Source organism: Balaenoptera ricei, chromosome 9 (genome assembly GCF_028023285.1).
Source record: "Balaenoptera ricei isolate mBalRic1 chromosome 9, mBalRic1.hap2, whole genome shotgun sequence".
NCBI lineage: Eukaryota > Metazoa > Chordata > Mammalia > Artiodactyla > Balaenopteridae > Balaenoptera > Balaenoptera ricei.
The window spans coordinates 6,742,344-6,764,238 of NC_082647.1; the positions used below are offsets into that span (position 1 = coordinate 6,742,344).

The 21,895-nt window shown below is 45.0% G+C and overlaps 1 protein-coding gene and 1 pseudogene across 1 annotated transcript; one reads left to right on the forward strand and one right to left on the reverse strand.

Annotated features, from left to right (window-relative positions):
- Window positions 1-2,992: 2,992 nt before the first annotated feature.
- Window positions 2,993-9,745, reverse strand: LOC132371362 (GTPase IMAP family member 6-like). The gene is made up of 3 exons (XM_059932596.1): window positions 9,581-9,745; window positions 7,425-7,512; window positions 2,993-5,061 (listed from the first exon to the last, which is right to left on the reverse strand). The coding sequence occupies exons 1-3, from the start codon at window positions 9,740-9,742 to the stop codon at window positions 4,316-4,318; spliced, it is 996 nt and encodes a 331-aa protein (XP_059788579.1). The 5' UTR covers window positions 9,743-9,745; the 3' UTR covers window positions 2,993-4,315.
- An 8,715-nt stretch (window positions 9,746-18,460) lies between these two features.
- LOC132372211 (GTPase IMAP family member 7-like) lies at window positions 18,461-20,048 on the forward strand (annotated as a pseudogene).
- Window positions 20,049-21,895: the final 1,847 nt, after the last annotated feature.

Genomic DNA, 21,895 nt, shown 5'->3' on the forward strand with positions numbered 1-21,895 from the left:
ACATTTTATCAAATCCTGTATGCTGAAAAGGTCTCTAACAGCTTTTTTTTTTTTTTTTTTTGGTTTTGCTACACTGCCGCAAATTACAATTGCCATTGTGAATGTTATAACACATCTTCCAGTCTCTTTTTCTCTCTCCTGTTCCAGTTTTACTACCTGCTTAGTCATCTCCATTCATTCTGCATCAATATCATGCCTTCATTTTAAAGTTTAAATATTGTCCATATTTCTTTTTAAATTAAAAGATTTAACTTAACCTTATTATAAATAAAATAATAAACCGTATTTAAATTTAATGACCAACTACAATGTAGATAGGTATCACTATAACTCATGCTGTCTACACAAAGTATTCAAATAAAAGTATTACATCACTGCATAAGGAAGATTATTCAAAGGGAATCAATCTTCTGACATTGACTAGATCAATGATGTACATATGTTCTCATACTAGAAACAATAAATGTGGCCAAAATTTACATTGCAATACAGCAATAATATGTGCTACAGCAGTTAGAGTGAAGTGTATTTCTACCCAAACAACAAAGCTGTGTTTCATGGTAAAATATTTTACAGTGCTTCAGTGTTTAAATTTAAATTAAAACAAATTATCATGAAATAAAAGTTAAAATTCAATTTCTCAGGTACACCAGCTACATTTCAAGTGCTCAATAACCACATATGGCTGGTGGCTACCATATTGGATATTGCAATTTCTAGAAAATACTCAAATATTTGGAAATTAAACACATACTGTTAAATAATCCATGAGTGAAAAAAGCTATCACAAAGAATATGCAAAATATTATAAACTGAGTGATAGTGAAAACAGAATACACAAAAATTTGTGAGATGTAGATAAACAGGTGTAGAGGGAAATTTTATAGCTTTCTATCCTTATGTTAGAAAAGAAGAATTTTTAATAGTTTACAGGATATTGTCGATAGTATGTTGTAGGGACTCTGGATATTATTACGCTCTTCTGAAGAGTACTGTGTTTGCTCTAGCAGGCACTTAAATTACTGGCAGATCCCTTTGAACTTGGGAAGGCTTGGTTGTCGACGTCATTAGCAAGGGGCTATTCCAATTTTGCTCTTTTAGGGCAAGTCCCTTAGTCCTGATGTGATTTTGCTCCCGTTGGTATTTCAGTGGAATACTTGGTGGACCGGAATCTCAAATTTTGTCTTTGCTGTTGAGGGCAACTGCTGAAATCACTAACTAGCTCTTTCAGCCTTCCAAAAGAAGTTTCCCCTGGACCCTTTAGAGACTACCGTTCATGGGTCAGGCAAAGATTTGAAGGGAGTTTATATGAAGAATTTCTAATGTTCCCACCCAACCCCCTGTGTGGCTCCTTTGGGGAGTTCTCCATCAATTTCTACCCTCTCTGGCTGCCCCCAAACTCAATCCTCTTCCTCTCAGGTCACTGTGAATTTCTGCTTGAGCGATATCCCTGGGTCAGCAGGATGGGAAAGTGCTCTCGGGGGAAAGCCACATAAAAGTGGTAGCTGCATGGCCCCTTATGATAAGTGTCAAGTTCCTTATAGTGTCTCCCTGTCTTTGGTCACTTCTCAGTATCTTCTAACAGTTGTTTAGAAATTCTCATTATTTTGAATTTTCTACATAGTGTATGAATGTCATTACGGGAGGATTGGGAGCTGGAAACCTTCCCTGGGATTTTTAGCTGCTGCTTTGACCCCCCAAGGAGGAAGCAGCCCATGCGCTCACTGGGCACTTCGGATTCTCCAGATCAGTGTTATTCATGCTTTGCTCCAGTGTAGAGATATTTTTTGAGAATAATGAATTCCAAAGTTCACTATTTTCACAGCCTTGGCCACGACAACCCTCTCTGCTCCCCCTGCCCCCTCCCTCACCCACACCACTTCTTTCCTATTGGTACACAGACCATGGAGTTTCCAGAACATACCGACACATGCCTCCCCCGTTCTCTGATGCTGAGGGAGTGATGGCATGAAGCGACATCTATCCCTCCTTCTGAAAAGTCGTGGGAGGTATTTTCCCTGATTTTTAGTAATAAAGGAGAGAAAACCCCGTATTCGATATAGTTTTAAACAATTCCTTTAGAATTTTTAATGAATGACATGTTTTGAGTGACGCGCCATTTAGAGTCACTGGATGGGTTTCATTTGGTCAAGTGCTTGTATTTTCCATTATGAAATCAATCAAGCCAGCAGAGTTCAAACAAAAGTACCTAAATTAAAGAAATATATCTTCTTCTCCTAAAGGAAATGCAAATGATTTTAGCTTTGACTTCAGTAGCTCTGAAGTCATGAGTCTATTCACTTAGAAACAAGATGGCCTTAATTCACTTATCCTGTAGGCATTTACCAATTCTCCCAATTTTTTTGTTTTAGGTTTTTAATGTAACTTAAAGATTTTCTTTTAACATTGTGTAAATTTAAGGTGTGCAGGGTGTTACTTTGGTACATTTATATATCGTAGTATGGCTGCTGTTGTAACAATATTCATCACATCACATACTTAGAGTACAATGTTACTGTCTACATTCTATATACTGGACCTTAGATCTCTATGGCTTATTTAGTGCTTGTTACACGTTTGTACCCTTAAATACCACCAGTCTTATCCCCTGTGCCCCTACCTCCTGGTAACCACCGTTCTACTCTTTCTTTAAACAGGTTTGACATTTTAGATTCCACATATAAGTGATATATATTACACAATACTTGTCTTTCTCTGACTTATCTTACTTCCAATCCTCCCAAATTTAATACATAAATGTAAGACAATTCCAACTGGAATGCCAACAAGATTCTTTTATGAAAATTAAACAAAGCGATTTTAACTTTCACACAGAAGAATAAATGCCTGAAAATAACAAAGGAAATACAAAAATGGAGACTGGGGAGGAAATCGATGTCACATTATAATCAAAGCCACTCTAATCAAATCCATGTTTTATTCACGTAGGAGTAGAAAAGTCAGAAGACAAGGACAGAATCGAAAATCCTGACAGAGATCTTAGGGAATATGAAAAATTAACATATGATAAATGTTGCGTTCCAGTTCAGCGGGACACGGATCACCTACTTAATAAATGGTCTGGCACAAAGGCTATCTTAAGCATACACCAAAATAAGTCTCTGTTCTGCCTCGAGACACTTGTCTGAATCTTTTAGCAAAAGAAATGCTTAAGCTTTCTTAGGAGTCCGCTGCGCCTGGAGAAGGTGACAGCCGCGTGTTGCAGGGCTCTCCCCATCAGCCCCGCAGGCTGCTCCCGAGGACGTTTTACATCATTCACCTGCTTCCTTTCTTTGCAGCTTCCCTTTCTTCTCTGCCTCCCCCCATTCTATGCACCAGAATACCTTGCTGGGGACCCACCTACACACCAAGACACACCCCACCCACACTTTCTCCCCACTCTCAAGGGAGAAGGGAAGCAGCTGCAGGTGAAGCAGAGGCGGGGCTGAACATCGCCTCTGTTCTCTACGGCCGGACGGCAGGCAGGCATCACGAGGGGCAGCAACAGGTGTGTGACCTCCCTAGTCCGAGTCTGCCTCAGGGAAGTGCTCCTCTCTGCCCAGGCCCGCTCGGCACCTCCGGGGGCCTCCACGTCCTGCAGCCAGGTCTAGGCTCCACTTCCTGACCAGACCTGCCCCCTGGATACCCCTGCCCCGCTCTGCCCATCATCCCACCAAGAGGTTCCCACGGGGCTCCTTGGCTGGATTGGGTGGCCTCTTTCAAGAGTGACTAAAAGGGCTGTGCCTTCTCCCCCTCCCGCTTCTACTTGGCTTTCTCCTCCCCAGCCCAGTGCCTGCCCTGCCCCACACGGCGCAGGGCCTCAAGAGTCATCGTGCCTGCCCCCTTAGCGGGCAAGGACACAGCCCAAGAGATGCAGAGGCACCTGGTCGACATCCCACACTGATCTGCTACATCGACGTTTAAGCGGCGACTCCAGCGGCCAGGATGCTGTGGGAGTTACGCGGACGCACGAGGCTCGGGCCTGCCCGCAGGAAGCTGTGCTGCTATCGGTGTTCTCCTGCACACTCGGAACGCCAAGGAGACGTGGGGAGGGAGGGGCACGGAGGAGGGAGGGCCCGCGGGTTCTGGAAGGCGTGATGAAGGACCCGGCAACTCAGGAGCCCGCGCACCGCTCGCCGCCCCAGACCCTGCCCTGGACACTGGGAGGGGCGGTGAGCTGTGGGACGGAGAGAGCCAGTGAGGGGCTGGAAGCCAGACTCCGGGGCCGAGGGAGGCCGGCAGGAAGCGGCCGGGGCTGCGTGCAATGCAGCGCGTGTCGGCGGGCGGCCTCTCCAGGCGCTGTCCGTGAGTGCGCTCAGATTCCCTCCGGATGCGCCGTACTCCCTGCCGGCTCGGCTCCTCGCTGAGCCCCTCCCTGGCCCTGGGGGCCCCGGCCCTCCCGCCCTCGCTGGCGCAGAACGTGCCGCTGGGGGGGGCGGTAAGCCTGGCGGCTGTAGTAACGGCCTTCGTGCTCCCACAGGACGCCTTCGATGTGTCGCATGAGCTCCTGCAGCTGCGCCTCCTGCTCCGGCCCCTGCGCCTTGTTGTTGAAGCCGCAGTGTCGCCGCTCGCAGAGCACGTCCAGCTTGGCGAGCTCCCGGTTGTCGGTGTCTCGCAGGTACTCCTCCAGCGAGCCGCCGTCCAGCTCCTCCTTGCGCGTGAACACCAGGATGGTGCGGGCCAGGATGGCGGCCCCGAAGAGCTCCTGGAGGCGCCCGACCGCCTCCCGATCCTCCTCGGTGAAGCGGCCCAGCGGCGTCACCAGGAGCACCGCGTGCGGCCCCGGCGACGAGAAGGCGATGGCTTCGCAGCCGCCCCGAGCGCGCCCTGGCGGCGCCGCCCCCGGGGACAGGAGGCCGGGGGTGTCGATGACCTCGAGCTCCTTCCCCGCCCACGCTCGGCGCCCCCGCTGGAAGGCCTTGGTCACGGGCCTAGCGCTGACCTTGGACTCGAACACTCTCCGGCCCAGGATGCTGTTTCCTGTTGCGCTTTTCCCGCTTCCGGGTTTTCCCACCAGGATGAGCCTCAGCCTCTGCGGGGTCCCTTCATCCTCCCGCAGCCCTGGAAGCATCCAGAGAAGGTGGGGGGCCGGGGTTAGAGCCCATCACCCACTTCAGGCTCACCAGGGGCAGAATGTCCGGTGGAGGGTGGGGGAGGAGAGGGTGGGTAGGAGAAGGAAAGACCGGCGTCAGCATCTGAGACGTGCCCTAGGCTCGCGTTCTTTCCTTCCCTCTCTCTTTTTGTAACTTTTAGAAAAAAATTATGGTACAATATACATAACAGGAAATTTACCATTTTAACCATTTTTAGGTGTAACATTAAGTACCTTCATATGGTTGTGCAATCATCACCACTGTGCAGCTCAAGAATTTTCCATCTTCCCAAACTGAAACCTGTCCCCGCTAAACGCTAACGCCCCGTTCCTCCCTCCCCCTAACGCCTGATAACCACTATTCTTTCCGTCTCTATGGGTTTGACTATTCTAGGGACCTCATGTAAGTGGAATCAGGCAATATTTGCCCTATTGCGTCTGGCTTATTTCACTTCACATAATGTTTTCGAGGTTCATCGACGTTGTAGCCTGTGTCAGAATTTCCCTCCTTTTTAAGGCTGAATAATATTCCACTGTAGGTGTAGACCACATTGTGTTTATTCATATATATATATATATATATATATATATATATATATATATAGACGTTGGGGTTGTTTCCACCTTTTTGCTATTGTGAATAATGCTGCTATGAACCTTAGCGCACATATGTTCACTATCTGTTTCAGTTCTTTGGGCTATATTCCCAGAAGTGGAATTGCTGGATCATATGGTAGAAAGCTACATTTTATGTTTAGGTTTTGAAACTTCTTCTCAGGGTCACCTATGTGGGAATCATCCCGTCATGAATTGGGACCCTGAGCTTCCTCGAGTACCTCTGATTGGAGACCCTTCTCAGGAAGAGTGGTGAAATTGAAAGCACACAGCCTCTGTGTCGGTCCTCTCCCTGACGGGATCGACCACGTCACATTACCTTTAGTTTTCCCAGCGAGGAGTGTTGTGAGGGTGGGTTCTTTACAGCCCGACCCCCAGCTCCACAGCGCAGCTGCACACTGGGGTCACAATCTTAAGCTACGTCCTTGGAGCTGGGCCTGGACATTCTCCCCCAGCAGAACGTCAGAGCCATCAGCTGAGAGAAGCTGTGTCATGCCAATCTAATACTTGGAAACCCAATGTCCAGATTTTTTAGAGATGACCGGAGCTGGAGGGCAGGAAGGGAACTCCCTTCTCCTGGCCTTGCCGGTCCCAGGAGCCAGAGCACATAGAGAAGAGCCAAACCCCAGCCGGTTTCCAAGTCTGCTCCACATTGAAGACATCGATGTGTCTCAGTGACAGAGCTCCGGCCTCCTGAAAGTAGGATTGGCACCGCCTTCTTCCAAATCTCCAGCAACGCGTTTCTGCTGCCTTTCTCCCTTGGCTGGCTGACCCACTGACCAGTTCTGACTGGATGATATTGGCACCCTCCAGCTTCCCTCAGGTGGCTTGAAAGGAATTTGAGTGGATGGGTGGGAGTTTCACAGAAGCAGGGAAGGTGCAGTGTTCATCTCCACCCTCCAATGCAAAGCTGGAGGGAGACAAGGGTCTCCCGTCTGGGCAAGCCTGGAGGCGCCCACGCCATTCGACTTTAAAGCCAGATTTTTAAAGTAATGCTTAATCTCGATTGCTGCAAAAAGAGGGGGAAATCAGGTGTCGGCACTTGTATTGTAATTTTCCTATGCAGCTTATTAATATGGCTTTCTCTCAATGGCTCAGGTCACTGAAGTTCATAAAGTAAAAAACATCAGTCGTGTTGAAATGCATGATGAATCACAAATCAATTCTTCTGGCCAGGAAAGTGGATGGATTTCCCACATTCCTATATTCCTAAATTCTGTTTCCTCAGGCTAGATGGCGAAGTTGAGCCCATGAAATTTAAGCCCCTGACCCTGATGCAACAGCTTTTGTGGGGAGGGAGCCCCTTGGGAAGACGGAACCCGGTCCTGGGGGCACCTGAGTGCATCCTGCTTGTTCACTAGTACTCTGCGGCCCTTGTGACCCTGAGAGCTCTCACACTTGAGCCAGCAAGATGCCCACACGGAGGCCTGGGGCGAGTCATTTTTCACACCCACTCAGCACATCCTTCCTGAGACTCAGTGAAGGGGCAGTTGGTGCTGTCCCTCACCCCTTCGGCCCACTGCGCCCATCAGGGACCTTTCCCTCCTATCTGGCCAGGTTGAAGAGAGGCCCAACCCAAACGCCCTTCGATGGCCGCCGGGTGGGCAAATCTCTGACAGGCGGAACTCCTGCTGCCTCTCCCAGCGTACCCCCTGCACCTCACAGGTCCCCCGACCATGTCTCTCTCAAGTTTAGGTCTGCTGGAAAGATGTTTTACCTCCTGACCCATCTTGTGTAGGATCCTGAGACAGGCCTTCCTCGCGATTCTCCGGGAAAATGAGTTCATCATATTCTTCTTCCTCCGACTAGAAAAAAATAATCATATGTCTTACTGATTTTTCCACCGAGTTTTAAGAGGCACCTGACTTTTGCCTTTCTCTTGCCGAAAGGAAGTTGTTTGCATTGGTTTGGGGGGGAGAGAAGGAGTTGGGGGGGAGTCTAAGACACCCTCTACATCCTTTAGGGCCCCTGTTTCCTCCTTTCTCCCCCTGCACTGTGGTCTCCATTTTGGGGTGATTCTGTGATGGAGAGAAAGGGTCAGGGATGCATCCTGACAGATACTGCCCTGCGAGCAGTGGCCAGCGTGCCCGGGGGACGTGAGCAGGCAGTTGCTGGAGGGGCTGGTGAGGGGCTCTTGGGGCCAGAATGATCTGTGGGGAGAGCGTGGCAGCAAGGGCCGCAGAGGCCAAGAGCTGGGCGGTGAGGAGGACGGCGGACTCGGACAGGCTCCCTCTCCACGTGGGGCCCCGTCCCGGGCCTGCTGGGGGCCCGGGGGCCTTGGCGCTCCTCCCCAGGCCCGCAGCTAGGTGGTCGCACTGCCTGGGCCTCAGCGTCCCTGGAGGTGTGAATGCTGGGCCACAACTACATGTTCGTGACACCTCTTCCCTGTAGAAGATTCCAACACATTTTTTGACCTTCTGTAGAGCGATTCCTAGTCCTCTTTGCGAAGGAGGGCCGTGTCACCCACCCGGGAACTCCCGTCATCCTGAGGAGAGAGCAGCGTACCCTGCCTTCCATCCGTGCCGCCCTGCAGACCAACACGGTTCCCTGTTTCAGGAGCCCATCGTGTTGTATCTGCTTGGTACTCTCTGTGGGATGGGGAGGGAACCGTGTGGCCCCATGACTTTTTCTGGAATGTGTAGGACACTCAGAGACAATCACAGTCAGATGGCACTCTCCAGATGGAGGCTCTGAGTTGAAGGGGATGGTAGCCCCGGGGGAGCGTCCATAGGCACAGCTTTCCCGTCACCACAGCATCCCCGGGGGGCTAAGGCTCTCTGCTCACCTGGCCCACCACCTCAGTCCTCGCCAGATCCCAGGGGCTGGCCGGGGAACTGCGGGGCTGTGGCCGCAGGACTGGGGGTTCAGTGATGTCAGCTCTAACGTACCAGCTGAGAGCGGACCCAGCCCCGGAGGTTTGGTGACCTTCCGGGGAGAGTGAGCAGGCCAGGTGAGCATGTTCGCCCAGGCCTGTTCAGCCGCGTTCTCGTGAGGACGCAGGCTTCTACCTCTCAAGGGGCCCCGGCTTTGCAAAGTGGAGATCCCTCAATCTCTTTGTCCTTGGTGCCCTTACATCATCGGTGGAGACGGAGGCAGCACCTCACCCAGGAAACCTCCTTCCTCCTCTAGAGAGAAGGGTGGTGAGAAGAAGATACAGGCCGGGCCGGGACCAGGGCAGGTGGGTGAGGCAGACCCTGCGCTCCACCCTCGCGCCCAGACAGCGCGTCTGCCCGGCCCCTGGCCGCCTCAGCCTACATCCTGCCCGACAGGGCATCACACGTGTGCCACGTGCCACAGGGTTTATCTCCAACACGGAGCAGATACGTCACCTTTGTGAGGTTTCTCAGGAAAACAGTGAAACTCACAGAAGCGTCTTGCCCAGGAGCAAGCAGTGAGTTCCAGGCAGAGCACAAAGGGTTCCAGGTCCTCCTGACTTCTTAGCCCCGGCTCCTCTTGTTGTACCTCAGACACGCGTGCACACACACACACACACACTACTTACACACCTACACTCACAAAAGTACGAACACACACAAACATAGCACACACATACCTCCACAACACACATGAACATATATATTCACAAACACAGCACACAAGCACATACATACACGAATATGAGACACACACTCCACTGACACACATATACTCACAACCGTGTAAACATACCTACAACACACACACACACACATAACACACACAGAAAACCCGCATACACTCACCTACACCCAAAGAGACATACACAACACACACATACACACACACACACACACACACTACCCACACCATCCCCACTACACACTCTCAAATATGACACACACACAAACACAAATACACATCACACACAGACAGTGCCCACACACTCGGACTTACTGCCCCGCTGCCCCCTGGGCAGAAGGAATGGCCGTGTCCTGTGTCTCCCGGGGTCGCAGGCACTCGTGAATGCTTTGTTTCCCCTTTTAGAGCTGCCACATTGCAGGCTGAATGGAGAAGGTAAAAGAAAGTGTCCCAGGCATATGAATAGATAGAGAACATAGCTTATCGCTTTTCAGCAAAATGTGATCTGAAAGCTCAGCTCAAGAACTGCCCTTGAAAGCGCAGCCGTGAGCTGTGAGCTGAGGGAAGAGGAAGTGGTAGGAACAACAAGGCCGGCCCTCCCGACTCAGAAAGCTCTGCCGCTGCACTTCCTCTGCAGCCGTGATAACAGCCACAGGAAAAACAAGAACACGCGTATTGTTATTATTTTTATTCTGAACTAGCACAGCTAGAACCCAGAGGCCTAAAGCAAAGCAGCAGATCTCTCAGAAAATGTTGCGCCGGGGGAATGATTTTTTACTGATTTCCTCCCTTTTCTGAGAATTCCCCACTTCCTGCAGACATCTTCTGCCTTCCGGGTCATGACGGATATTCACTGTCTCTCTTCCTCCCCCAGGCTCCTCCTTCAGCCCTTCACTGGCTGTCCAGGGCCTCCAGCTTGCTGACCCTACATCTTGGGACTCATCAGCTCCATAATCCCGTGGACCACAGGAGCCACACGAGCCAATTCTTTATAATAAGTCTCTCTACACGCGTGTGTGTACACACACACACACACACACACACACACACACACATTCTGTGTCTGAAAATTCCAAAATCTGTGTCACATCTGAGTCTGGTTCTAATGTTTGCTTTGTGTGTTTTCTCCTGCCATTCAGCACGCGCTGTAATGTTGTTGAAAGCCAGACATGACATGTCAGATATTAGGAACTGAGGTGAATAGGCCTATGGTGTGAGATTTGATGTTGATCTGGCTACGAGCTGTGTTTAATGTTTGTTGTAGCGGTAGGCGCTAGAGGCTTCAGTTTCCTCTAGTGCCCTTGTTTTGTCTCCCCCATTGTCTGTGGGTTTCCCTAAAACCCCTTCCTAAATAGAGCTTGTGCCTTGCTGTTCTCTCAGCTTTCATTCACTGTTTTCATACTGGAGTCCTGCTGATGTGGGGTAGGGAGTGAAGGAGGGGAAGCATCATGTTGGGATTGAATCTCGCTCTTACAGTGGGTCTGTGTTCCTGGGCTGTGAGCATCACAATTTTTTTTTTTTTTTTAAGCTTTTCCTCCTCTTCTCCCCCTTTAGGTGATTCAAGCCAAGTATGGTCACTTCCCACCTTTCCTACCTCATTTTATCACAGGATCTTTCTTTCCTTCTATGCTCTGGCCGTGAAGAACTTTTTCTAGTTACTTGAATACTTCATTCCCACCTTTCTTTCCTGGAACTACTATAAAGAGATGGAACCAAAAGCTTTCTCAGGGAGTGTATTCTATTGACAAAAAGATTTTGATAAAGATTTTGGAGGTTTAATGGTGGCTTGGAGGATTAAAATGTTCACTAACACTATTTTAAACTTTTTTCTAGCATATATACTGAAACCATTAAAGACAAAGAAGCTGTATGTATAAAAAATGTAAAGGTGGATGTGAAATTATCATTATTTGTAGATGCTATGATTATATATGTGGGAAGAATCAGGAGAATAAACTGATAAACTACTACAAACAATAGGAGAATTTAGTAAATTGATGGATGCAAAATTAAATAAAAACCATAAAAACTGTCTAACATACAAACAATAGTCAATTAGGTATAACTTATGACTTTTAAAACAACAACAAAAAAATTAAAAGCCTGAGAATAAACTTTAAAATTGTGTAAAAAAAATCTAATAAAGAAAACTTTGAGAAACTTCTGAGGGTGTGAAGCAAACAGAAATCTCCCACGTTTAGTGAAAATGTATATTAGTAGAACCACTTTGGAAAACTCTGTGGAGTATCTCAGAAACCTGAATATCACATACACGTAGTCAGCCTTCACCATTCTACCCCAAGGTGCATATCTAACAGTAATGTGTGTGTGTGCCAACAAAAGGTAATGTCTACAATATTTATAGCAGGATACATAGAATAGCAAAAACTGGAAACAGTGTAAATGCCCTCAATGCAAAAAAGAGAGAAAGAAAGGAATATGGTAACTACGTGAGGTGGTGGATATGTTAATTAGTTTGATTGTGGTGACTGTTTCACAATGTATATATCAAATCATCAACTTGTATACCTTCAATACATATAATTATAATTTGTCAATTTGTCATACTATATGATCCAGCAATTCTACTTCTGGGCATTGATCCAAAAAGTTGAAATCAGGATCTTGAAGCAATATTAGCACTTCCATGTTTATTGCAGCACTCTTCCCAATAGCCAGGATGTGGAAACAACCTGAATGTCCATCAACAGATGAGTGCGTAAAAAAATGTGGTATCTACCTACAGTGGAATATTATTTAGCCTTAGAAAAGGGGGAAATCATATGCCATATGAGACAATATGGACGAAATGTGAGGACATTACTCTAAGTGGAGTGAGCCAGTCACAGAAAGACAAATACTGTATGATTCCATGTATATACAAAATAGTCAAAGTCATAGACTCAGTGAGTAGAAGGGTGGTTGCCAGAGGCTGGGGGATGGGTAATGTATTGCACACTTACAATGTTGTTAGGAGGGGCTGACCTTGTCTTAATAGTGCACTCTCTCAGACTCACAGACTTAGAGAACAAACTTATGGTTACCGGGGGGAAGGGTGGGGGGAAGGGATATTCAGGGAGTTTGGGATCAACATGTCCACACTGCTGTATTTAAAATGGATAACCAACAAGGACCTACTGTATACCACAGGGAACTCTGCTCAATGTTCTGTGGCAGCCTGGATGGGAGGGAAGTTTGGGGGAGAATGGATACATGTATATAGATGGCTGAGTCCCTTTACTGTGCACCTGAAACTATCACAACATTGTTAATTGGCTATACTCCAATATAAAATAAAAAGTTAAAAAAAAAAATAGTGCACTTTTTAGTCGGTTGCCGTTGTGATAGTTTTACCTGGAAACGTGTCGTTTTCCTTTAATAGGTAGTTAGTGTCCCCAAGGCAGACCTTCAGACCTGGAAGGCAATTTAAAGACCATTCCATTAAATCTACTCTAACTCCCTCTACCCACTGAAAAAGAATCAAATTCCAGAGTACTGGTGACTCTCCAAAAGATTCAAATTCCAGAGAACTGGTGGCTCTCCAAGGCTCGTAGAGGTGGACAAGGAAAGATTAGAACCTTGCCCACTGAACTCTCATCTGGATTCATCCCACACTTCACAAGAAGGAGGCTGTGTCCCTCCAGGTGCAAGGTATGGGGTGCAGGAGGGGGTGCTATAGGGAGAGGATTAGCTACTCGGAAGAAAGAATATAACCTGTAAATCCAGCTGAATCTCTAAGTTGCAATGTGTCTCTCAGTCACTCAGTTATGTTTCTTTCCCGGGTTTTCCTATATTTCAATGCACTTTGTAGCACTACCTTTTTACTGAGTGGCTGCCATGCTCTAGGCAACGTAAGAGATCTTTATAGCGATTTCTATCCTACGAAAGCCTCATGGCAACCGTGCAAGATTGGTTTTATTGTCCCTTTTAATAGCAGAGGGAACTGAACCTCAGGGAGCTGAAGGAATTTTCTAGAAGTGGTGGGTCTGGACTCACAGTGTAAGTTGGTTCTTTTCTGAAGCACATGCCTTTTTCACTTCGCAGCCTTTCTTTCACCTGGAGGTCCTCTAGGTCTTCCGAGAACCACTGGAGAAACATTTTTAAATGTTTTTTTTTCCCCCTGACTATGACTCCCACCTTTGGCTTCCCAAGATGGAAGAGAGAGAAAAACGATCTGTGAAATGTGAACCCTCCTCCTTGCCTTCCCTAATGACAGGCTTGCTAACAGGTCACCATTTGGGAAAGAGTGTGGACTATTTTCCCCTGATCCGCCTCTGACCGGATGTGAAGTGTAGAATGATGGGTCCGAGAAGGAACAAGAAGAGGCCGTAGTGCGCAGTGGTTAAGAGTGAGCGTGGTAGTCAGACAGCCTGTGACTCAAATCCTTGTTCAGCCCAGTACCTTTTAGCACCATGACCTTGGGCAAGTTTCTCAGTACTTTTGAACCACAGTTTCCTTACCTATCACATTAGAATAATAATACTACCTTCACCCTAGAGTATTTATAAGGAGTAAATATTCCTATGAAACATGCATATCAGAGTGTCTGGAATATAGTATATACTCAGTAGTGGTTGCAAAGGCATACATACATCTTAAACCTTTTGCTATAGAACATTTCAGACATTTACAGAAGAACAGTATAATAAACACCCATATATCCATCACCAAGCTTTGACAAATATCAACTCCTGACCGTTCATGTTTCCTGTATATCCCAACCTACTTCCCATCCCAACCCTGGATTATTTTGAAGCAAATACTAGACATTGTATCATTTTACCTGTAAATATTTTAGTATACATATCTAAAACAGAAAGATGATTTTTAAAAAACATAACGACAGTATCAAAGGTACTATAAATCTTTAATTTTATCAAATATCCTCTCATTAGAGTTTAGATTTCAAGGATTATCTCATAATTTATTTACAGTTTAGTTTGTTTGAATCAGGATGAAAAAAAAAAAAAAAAAGGTCCTATAAGATGATCCCAGGTCATTTCATGCCTTTCCTGCCTCAGACTTTGAATCAGTCATTTCTCCAAGAATCCCTGGTTTCTTTGAGTAGAAACTGGTCCTGAAGACTATAATCTGGTTGGTCTAAGTAGCCCATCACAGGCATTCTTCATTTCTGTTACATTGCTTTTAATCTCAAGCATTATACTTTTGGTTCTTTCTTAGGATTTCCATGTCTCTGCTTACATGGCTCATCTGATCTTACATTAGAGTCCGCGCATATTCATCTTAGTTGTTTTAAATTCCTGGTTTAATAATACCAAGATTCCTGTGTGGACAAAACAATCTTGCCTGCCTTTTCAGTAAACATGAATGTTTCCCACCATCAAGCCATCAGCATTGCAGCCCCCTGACAGTGGGCCCTGAGGGGAATTCAGAATAGAGGAAAGCAGGATACTGGCCCTAGATAGCTAAGATGCATATCAAAGGAATGGTTTCACTGAGCCCAGACTCTTGCATCTTCCCAGACATAGAATAGCACTACATCATTCACTTGAGAAGTCTGGTTTTTGTGTGACTAGCAGTAACCTTTTGATGTTTGACTACATATTTGTTTTGTTGTGTTTTCAACAAAAACTCCTATATCTCCTGGCTCCTCCACTACCTCTTTGGAACAGTTTCTCAGAACTATCTGACAGGCTGTCTCCCCAGCTATAGTCCTCAGTGATTCCTCAAATGAAACAGAATTCTCAACTTTTAGGTTGTGCATTTTTGTTCCGTCGACACCTACCATGTCTGGCTCTGATGCTTGCTCTGTCTCTTCAAATTATGTGTTTTGCTCTTTAGTACGCCTTGTAATTTTTCTTGTTAGCTGGACATGAACAAGAACTGCTGTAAAGAAGCCTTTAGTAATGGGGTGATGGGCTGGGGGAGGAGAAGTATTCTATAGTCCTATGATTGTATCTCAGTTCTAGTGAGCCTTTGCCTCTGGACTGTGAACCTCACCAGTGTTTTTCAGTTTTTTTCTCCCCACTTGGGTGGGACAGTAGGGTTCCAGTGGTCTGAAGGTGGGTATTTCCCTTTTCCTACATGAGAGGCTTAGCGCTGACTGTAGTTGTAGATTTTTCTTCCTCCAGGTTTTGTAGGCCCTGATAAAACCCCTGCAGGTTAGGCTCTGGTTAACTGGTTTCCCCTGAGGGCAAGCCTTGTTGAGGAGAAAAAGATGCTCTGCTCTATTTTAAGATGGTTCCTTTGCCCCTCCCCCTGCAGGAAGCAACAGGGGATTTTTCTTCCCAATATTTACTGTGAGAACCTGGTGGAGCTCTTAGAAGTGAAACTCACAAAAGTGTGGAGACGCCCCCCATGACTGGGTCCCCCTGGAGCTTTAACTCCACGCTGACCATCGAGCAATCCGTCAATCACAGCAGGGCTCCCTGCCCAGCACTGCTGCCCGTGGCGAGTCTCTGCTCTGCAAAGCCAGGACTCCCTGCATTTGCCTGTCTGTTCTCCAGTCTTGGGGGCAGCAGTTTGCCCTGTGTCCTCAAAGGGATCTCTTAAGGATTTAAGAAGAGTTGCTTTTTCACTCTGTTCAGCTTATCACTTATTCTTAGGATGGAGTAGTGACTTCCAAGCTCCTGACATGTAACTGGAATCTGGAAGTCAAATTTATCAAATGGATTCCATATGGCATCTGTATTTTGTTGTTGTTGTTGTTTTAAACTACAAAGAATTAACTTATTTTCCTGGTAATTGTGAAATCGCTGAGTAAACATAATAAGGAACCAAATATATTAGACCAGTGACAAAGCTTGAAGTGAAAAGAGAAAATTGTTACAAAGTAACCTGTACTTGGAGTCCTAAGGCCTTATTACTCCCTTCTAATGCAATACATTAAAAATAATTCTAAGTTGCACTCGATATATTGGATATGCAGGTACAAATCTTATCATTTTTGATAATGATTTAATTTGCCTTAGTTAATTATTTCTAGCTGATAAATATGAGCAGAGGCAAAATGCTTTATACTGATCTGTTTAGAATATTTTATTATTACATTGATCATTGAAAAAAACTGCTATGAACGTGTTTACAGAGCAGATATGCATCTGTATTTTGAGTTCAATTTAGAAAAGTTTTCCTCACTCTCAGGTTTTGAAAGAATTTGTCTGTTGTCTTATAATAGTTCATAGTTTAATATTTTAACAAATATCTGATGCATTTGGAATACTTCCTGGGTTGGTATGAGGACTGAATCCAATTTTAACACTTTTTCAAATGATTATTCAGTTATTTCAATACTTCTCATTATAATGTCCATCTGCTCTCCCCTGATATGGGATGTTGCCTTTATTATACACTGAATTTTCTTATGCAAATGAGTGTTTCTCTAGATTTTCTGATTTTCCCACTGGTCTTTCTATTCATGCACCAATACTCTAAGGGGCTTTACAATATTGTGTACTATCTGGCCTTCCCTGTTGTTCTTTTTCTAATTCTCATTCCTGTAATTACTTTTTCTTCTCTTTGCATTGACTGATTTCTCAAATACCACGGGAAAGTGAGTTGAAGATGGTATTAGTTTTAGTGAGAAAGTATTTCCCCATTAAGTAAGTTGCTGGCTTTCAGAATGAGTAGAGAAATAGATAAGAAAATATGTGTCAATTCATATTTTACAGAATGTTTTTACTGAGAATGGCTATTGATGAGTTGTGTTAATAATTTTCCTCTTAATGAACATCCCCCCTCTCTCTAGTTTTCTAGAGTAAATCCCACTTGGTTATACTGTAACCCTTTTTAAAATGCTTCAGATTCTGTTTTTGCTAATATTTTATTAGGATTTTGTATTGATATTCATAAATGTGATTCATCTGTAGTTTTTTGGTAGAATCTTTGTCAGATTTGAAGCTCAAAGTTACATTTACTTCTTAGAAAGAATTTGAAGGTTTACCTTATTTCCCTATATTCTGGGATAATTTAAGTAAAATTGGGATTCTCTGATCGCTGCAGGTTTAATAGAATTCTCCTGTGAAGCCATCTGGGACTGATGATGTTTTGTGGGGAGCACTTCGACTGCTTTCTCTGTCCATTCTTCCATGATCACTGGTCTACTTCAACTTTATGTCTCTAATGGAGTCAATATTTATAAGCTCTATTTACCTACAATAGATGTACGTAATTTAAAATTTAGACATTAGCCAATCTATTTTCTCAGCCGATGCAGGATTATCATCTAAAATATCAAGCCAGATAACCATCAACCCACTTGAAACACTTTATGTTACTATAGATCATAAGGGACCCATTATTGCTTCTAAATATTAGAGTATTTTTAGAATAAGAACATCAAATTTATCTTCCTTTCTCTGTGCAGTGTAAGAAAATCAGATTAATTTAGCTCTGTGTGGCATACACAAATTTCAGGACAGTTTTCACATGTCTCACCAAACGGTTGTTTTCCTTCCGTGTTGAGAGTCCCTGTAGTGGGACTGTTTTGCTGGCTCCTCCATCCACACTTTCTTTCTGTTTGTGTCCAGATTGTTAGTGCTTTTTTTTTTTTAATATTTATTTATTTATTTGTTTTATTTTTGGCTGCGTCAGGCCTTCATTGTGGCACGAGGGATCTTCGCTGCGGCGTGCGGGCTTCTCTCTAGTTGTGGAGAGCACATGGGATCAGTAGTTGTGGCACGCAGGCTTAGTTGCCCCTCGGCATGTGGGATCTTAGTTCCCAGACCAGGGATCGAACCCGTGTCCCCTGCATTGGAAGGTGGATTTTTAACAACTGGACAACCAGGGAAGTCCCTGTTAGTGCTTTTTAATGAGCATTCTTGCATAGGATAAGTTGCTAACTGCTTCCACCGGGATTCCTCAGATTCGATCTTAAACAAACTTGGACCTGTTCTACAACAAACTGTATATTATTTTGTTAAATGGAGAAAAGCAGTTTAAAAACAACCCAGATTTTAACATGGCAAACGCTGGTTTCATCACAGCAACACAAGAGGGGGATGTAATGGGAACTAGAATAGTAAGTAGAAGATACCAGGGAGAGTATCCTACGTAAAATACAACTTCCCCTGACTTAGAAAACTTGGAATGATTTATATATACAGGAGAGTAAGAAATAAGGAAGGGTTGGGAATGGTTTCAACTCTATCTAAATACATTTTTTCGTTCCTTTGTGAACCATAGCTGGGTTGCCTACACTCCACAGCCTCTGATGTGGACACAGCTGATGTGGACATGGCACAATCCCAGGACAACGCTCTGAGGGTCCTGCTTGTCGGGAAGACTGGAAGTGGGAAAAGTGCGACGGCAAACACCATCTTCGGGGGAAAAATTGTTCGACTCTAGGATTTCTGCCAAAGCTGTTACCAAAACTTGTCAGAAAGCATCCCGGAAATGGGAGGGGAGAGACCTTCTCAGTGTTGACACCCCAGGGCTCTTTGACAACGAAGAGAGCCTGAGCACCATGTGCAAGGAAATCAGCCGCTGTGTCCTCGCCTCCTGCCCCGGCCCTCACGCCAGCGTCTTGGTCGTGCAGCTGGGCCGCTACACGGAGGAAGAGCAGAAAACCGTGGTGTTGATCAAGGCTGTGTCTGGGGAAGCAGCCATGAAGCACATGATCATCTTGTTCACTCGCAAAGAGGAGCTGGACGACCACAGCCTAAGCGACTTTGTGCGAGGTGCAGATGTAAACCTGCGAAGCATCCTCAAGGAGTGTGGAGACCGCTGCTGCGCCTTCAGTAACAGGAGTTCAGACCAGGCTGAGAAGGAAGCTCAGGTGCGGGAGCTGGTGGAGCTGATAGAGAAGATGGTGCAGAACAACCAGGGGGCTTACTTTTCCGACGCCATATACAAGGACACGGAGGAAAGGCTGAGAAGGCGGGAGGAAGTCTTGAAGAAAATCTACGCTGATCAGTTAGAAATAGAAATCCAAGAAGTGGAAGAGAAGTGTGCTCGGGCACGCAAGAAGCGTATGCAGGAGAAAGAGAGAAAAAGTAAATTACTGAAGATGGCATACGAAGAAAACTAAGAAATGTTAGGGAGGAGGCCCAAACCAATATTTTTAGCCATAAACGTGATGGAGATATGAATTTGCTTTTAAAAGTATTTCATTGTTCAGGAAGTAACTATTTTTTTCACAGTTTACTATGGTTAGTGAAGCATCTGTCCAGCTCACTCCCGACCACTCTCCATGCCTGCCCCTCCCCACAAACACCAACAAATTTAAGAAATTACAAACTTGCTAAGTTTGAGCCCTTGTTCACTGGCCATGGTTTTAAGACTCAAATGGAAGGAATTTGAAGGCCAAAATGCATCCCGTATTGAGTGTTGACACTACCTGTGAAGCACATTACACGGGCCCCTTGTGAGCATTTTGTAACTGTCAGTAAATTATCCAGTTACCCCAGCAGCATTGTTCTCTGGTTTCTGAGACATGAGTTGATAAATGTTTGTTGTTTCAAGCCACTAAGTTTTGGGGTAATTTGTTACACAGCAGTGGATAACTAGTACAAGATGTATGTTTGTGTATGCATATATACAAAATATGTCTTTAAATACTGGCCACTGCACTTGCCGCTGGGGAAAGGAACTTCAGATTCTGGGGATCAGGGTGGGAGGAAACTTACTTTTTACTATAGATCCTTTGATCTATTTCAGTATATTGTTCATTCAACAAATGAACAAAGAGACAAATAATAACATTTGTAATATCCTCCAATAAACAATCATTCCAAAGGCCCATTTCAAAAAACAATTGCCCAAGTCTCTTATTTTTCTCCGCTTTCCTTTTCTAGGTGCCAACTTAAAATTCTCCTGCCTATAAATTCAAAGAGCTCTGTGTCAGAAACGTTCCAGTTCCCCCTGCAGATCCACTCTCTTCCCTTTTCGGTCCTTCTTTGGCCCTGCCGGGGACCACATCAGTGGACTCCATTGTTCTCTGTCTCTCTCTCAGGCCCCACCAGTGGGGCGGGCAGCAGAGGATCTGTGGGAGCTAGAGAACTAGATGAGGGAATTTGGCTCCTGGATCCCTCTCTGCCTGGTCCGATCTGAGCAGCTGCCACCTCCAACCAAAGGTCCAGCCACAGGCATCAGGGGCTCTCAGATCTGACCAGTAAAATATACCTGTGTAGGAGTCTTGTCATGCCAAGCCTGTGGTGTGTCTGCAGCAAAACTTTTGACTGCTTTCTGGGATCACAGCTTGACCTGGGAATGAATTTTAGGTTTCAAAAATGCCCCAGTCTGGTGATTAGGGTCAATGGTAAAGCTGTAAGAGGTAGCCATAAAATAAACAGACTGCTTCTCTTTTGGCATCCCTCACTCTAAGGTGCGTGCTACCGGAAGAGTTCCAGATGTATTGTGAGAAGGGGAAAGAGGGTTAGATCGCATGCCTTAGCTCAAAGGGGACAGATTTGAGTGTTGGTAATAATCTGACAAAACAAAACAAAACTTTGTTAAAATAAAGTAATTGTTGAATATGGATGCATAGTCTCTGGTATGTTTCTTAACACATTGGTCTTGTTTAGAGTAGGTCTATATTCCTAAAACATTTTAAAGGAATCAAATATTTAAAGGATACAGTTTGGGAAATAGCAAGAAAGTATTTCTTCCCATGGGATTAATAATGCCATTGTTTTCTTTGTTACCTGAAATTCTATAGTTTATTTATTTATCTTTTTTTATTATCCATTCATCTATATTTTCAAATTTATTGGCATAAATTTATTCATTGAATTCTCTTAAAATTTTTAAAATCTCCTTTGAATATATAGTTACATTCTTTTCTTTAATGCTTAGTATTTTTATTGTGTTCACTCTCTTTTTGATTTTGATCCGTATTAGCAGAACTTTATTAGTCATTCCAAAGAATCAGCTTTAGTTTTTAAATTTTGATATGCTCATTTGTGCTCTTTTATATCTCAATAATTTCTGTTCCTTTCTTTCTTATCTCCTTTCTTCTCTGTTCTTTGGTTTTACTCTGCTCTCCTTTTTAATTTTTTTGCTTTTTATTTTCAAGTATACATATGTAAGATTATGAATTTCCCTCTAAATACTGCTGTAGCTTAATCCAAAAGTTTTTATTTTTTCGTTGTTATTCAGTTCTCAATATAGTTTCATTCATTAGGGGAATTACAAACTACTCTGCTCTGATTTCTGATAAAACATGAATTCCCTGAATTCAGATGTATCTTTAAAATTTCAGTGAGAAGTTTATAAATTGGAAGAAGACCTAAATGTAGTTCAAGGACATACGCAGTGTGGGAAGGGGTGGAGGCCCTGGTTTATTCACACAACACTGACTTGAACTTCACAGCTGTTCTAACTGAGGTGCTTTCCCTTCAGCCCCTCCTTCAGGGCCAGGGCAGGGTGATGTGCAGAAAGGAAAGGAAGGGGGATTCAAGTCTCAGATTCTCAGAGCCGCGAGCAGGGCCCTGCTCCCTGAAGAACTATCAGCTGCCTTTTCACCTCGCCCGCCCGTCCCCTGTAATACAGGCCAGCTTCCTGCTGTTCTCCTCCCCTAGCCTTTGAGTTCTGTTGCATGCATTCTGGGTCCTTACGTGTATCGCCGCTTTATTTTATCCTGTGTTTATGTCCTGTACATGAGACTCATCCACCCCCCTAGACTGAGGTCTTCTCTTACAAACACCACTGCACAGAGCTGAACACACAGAA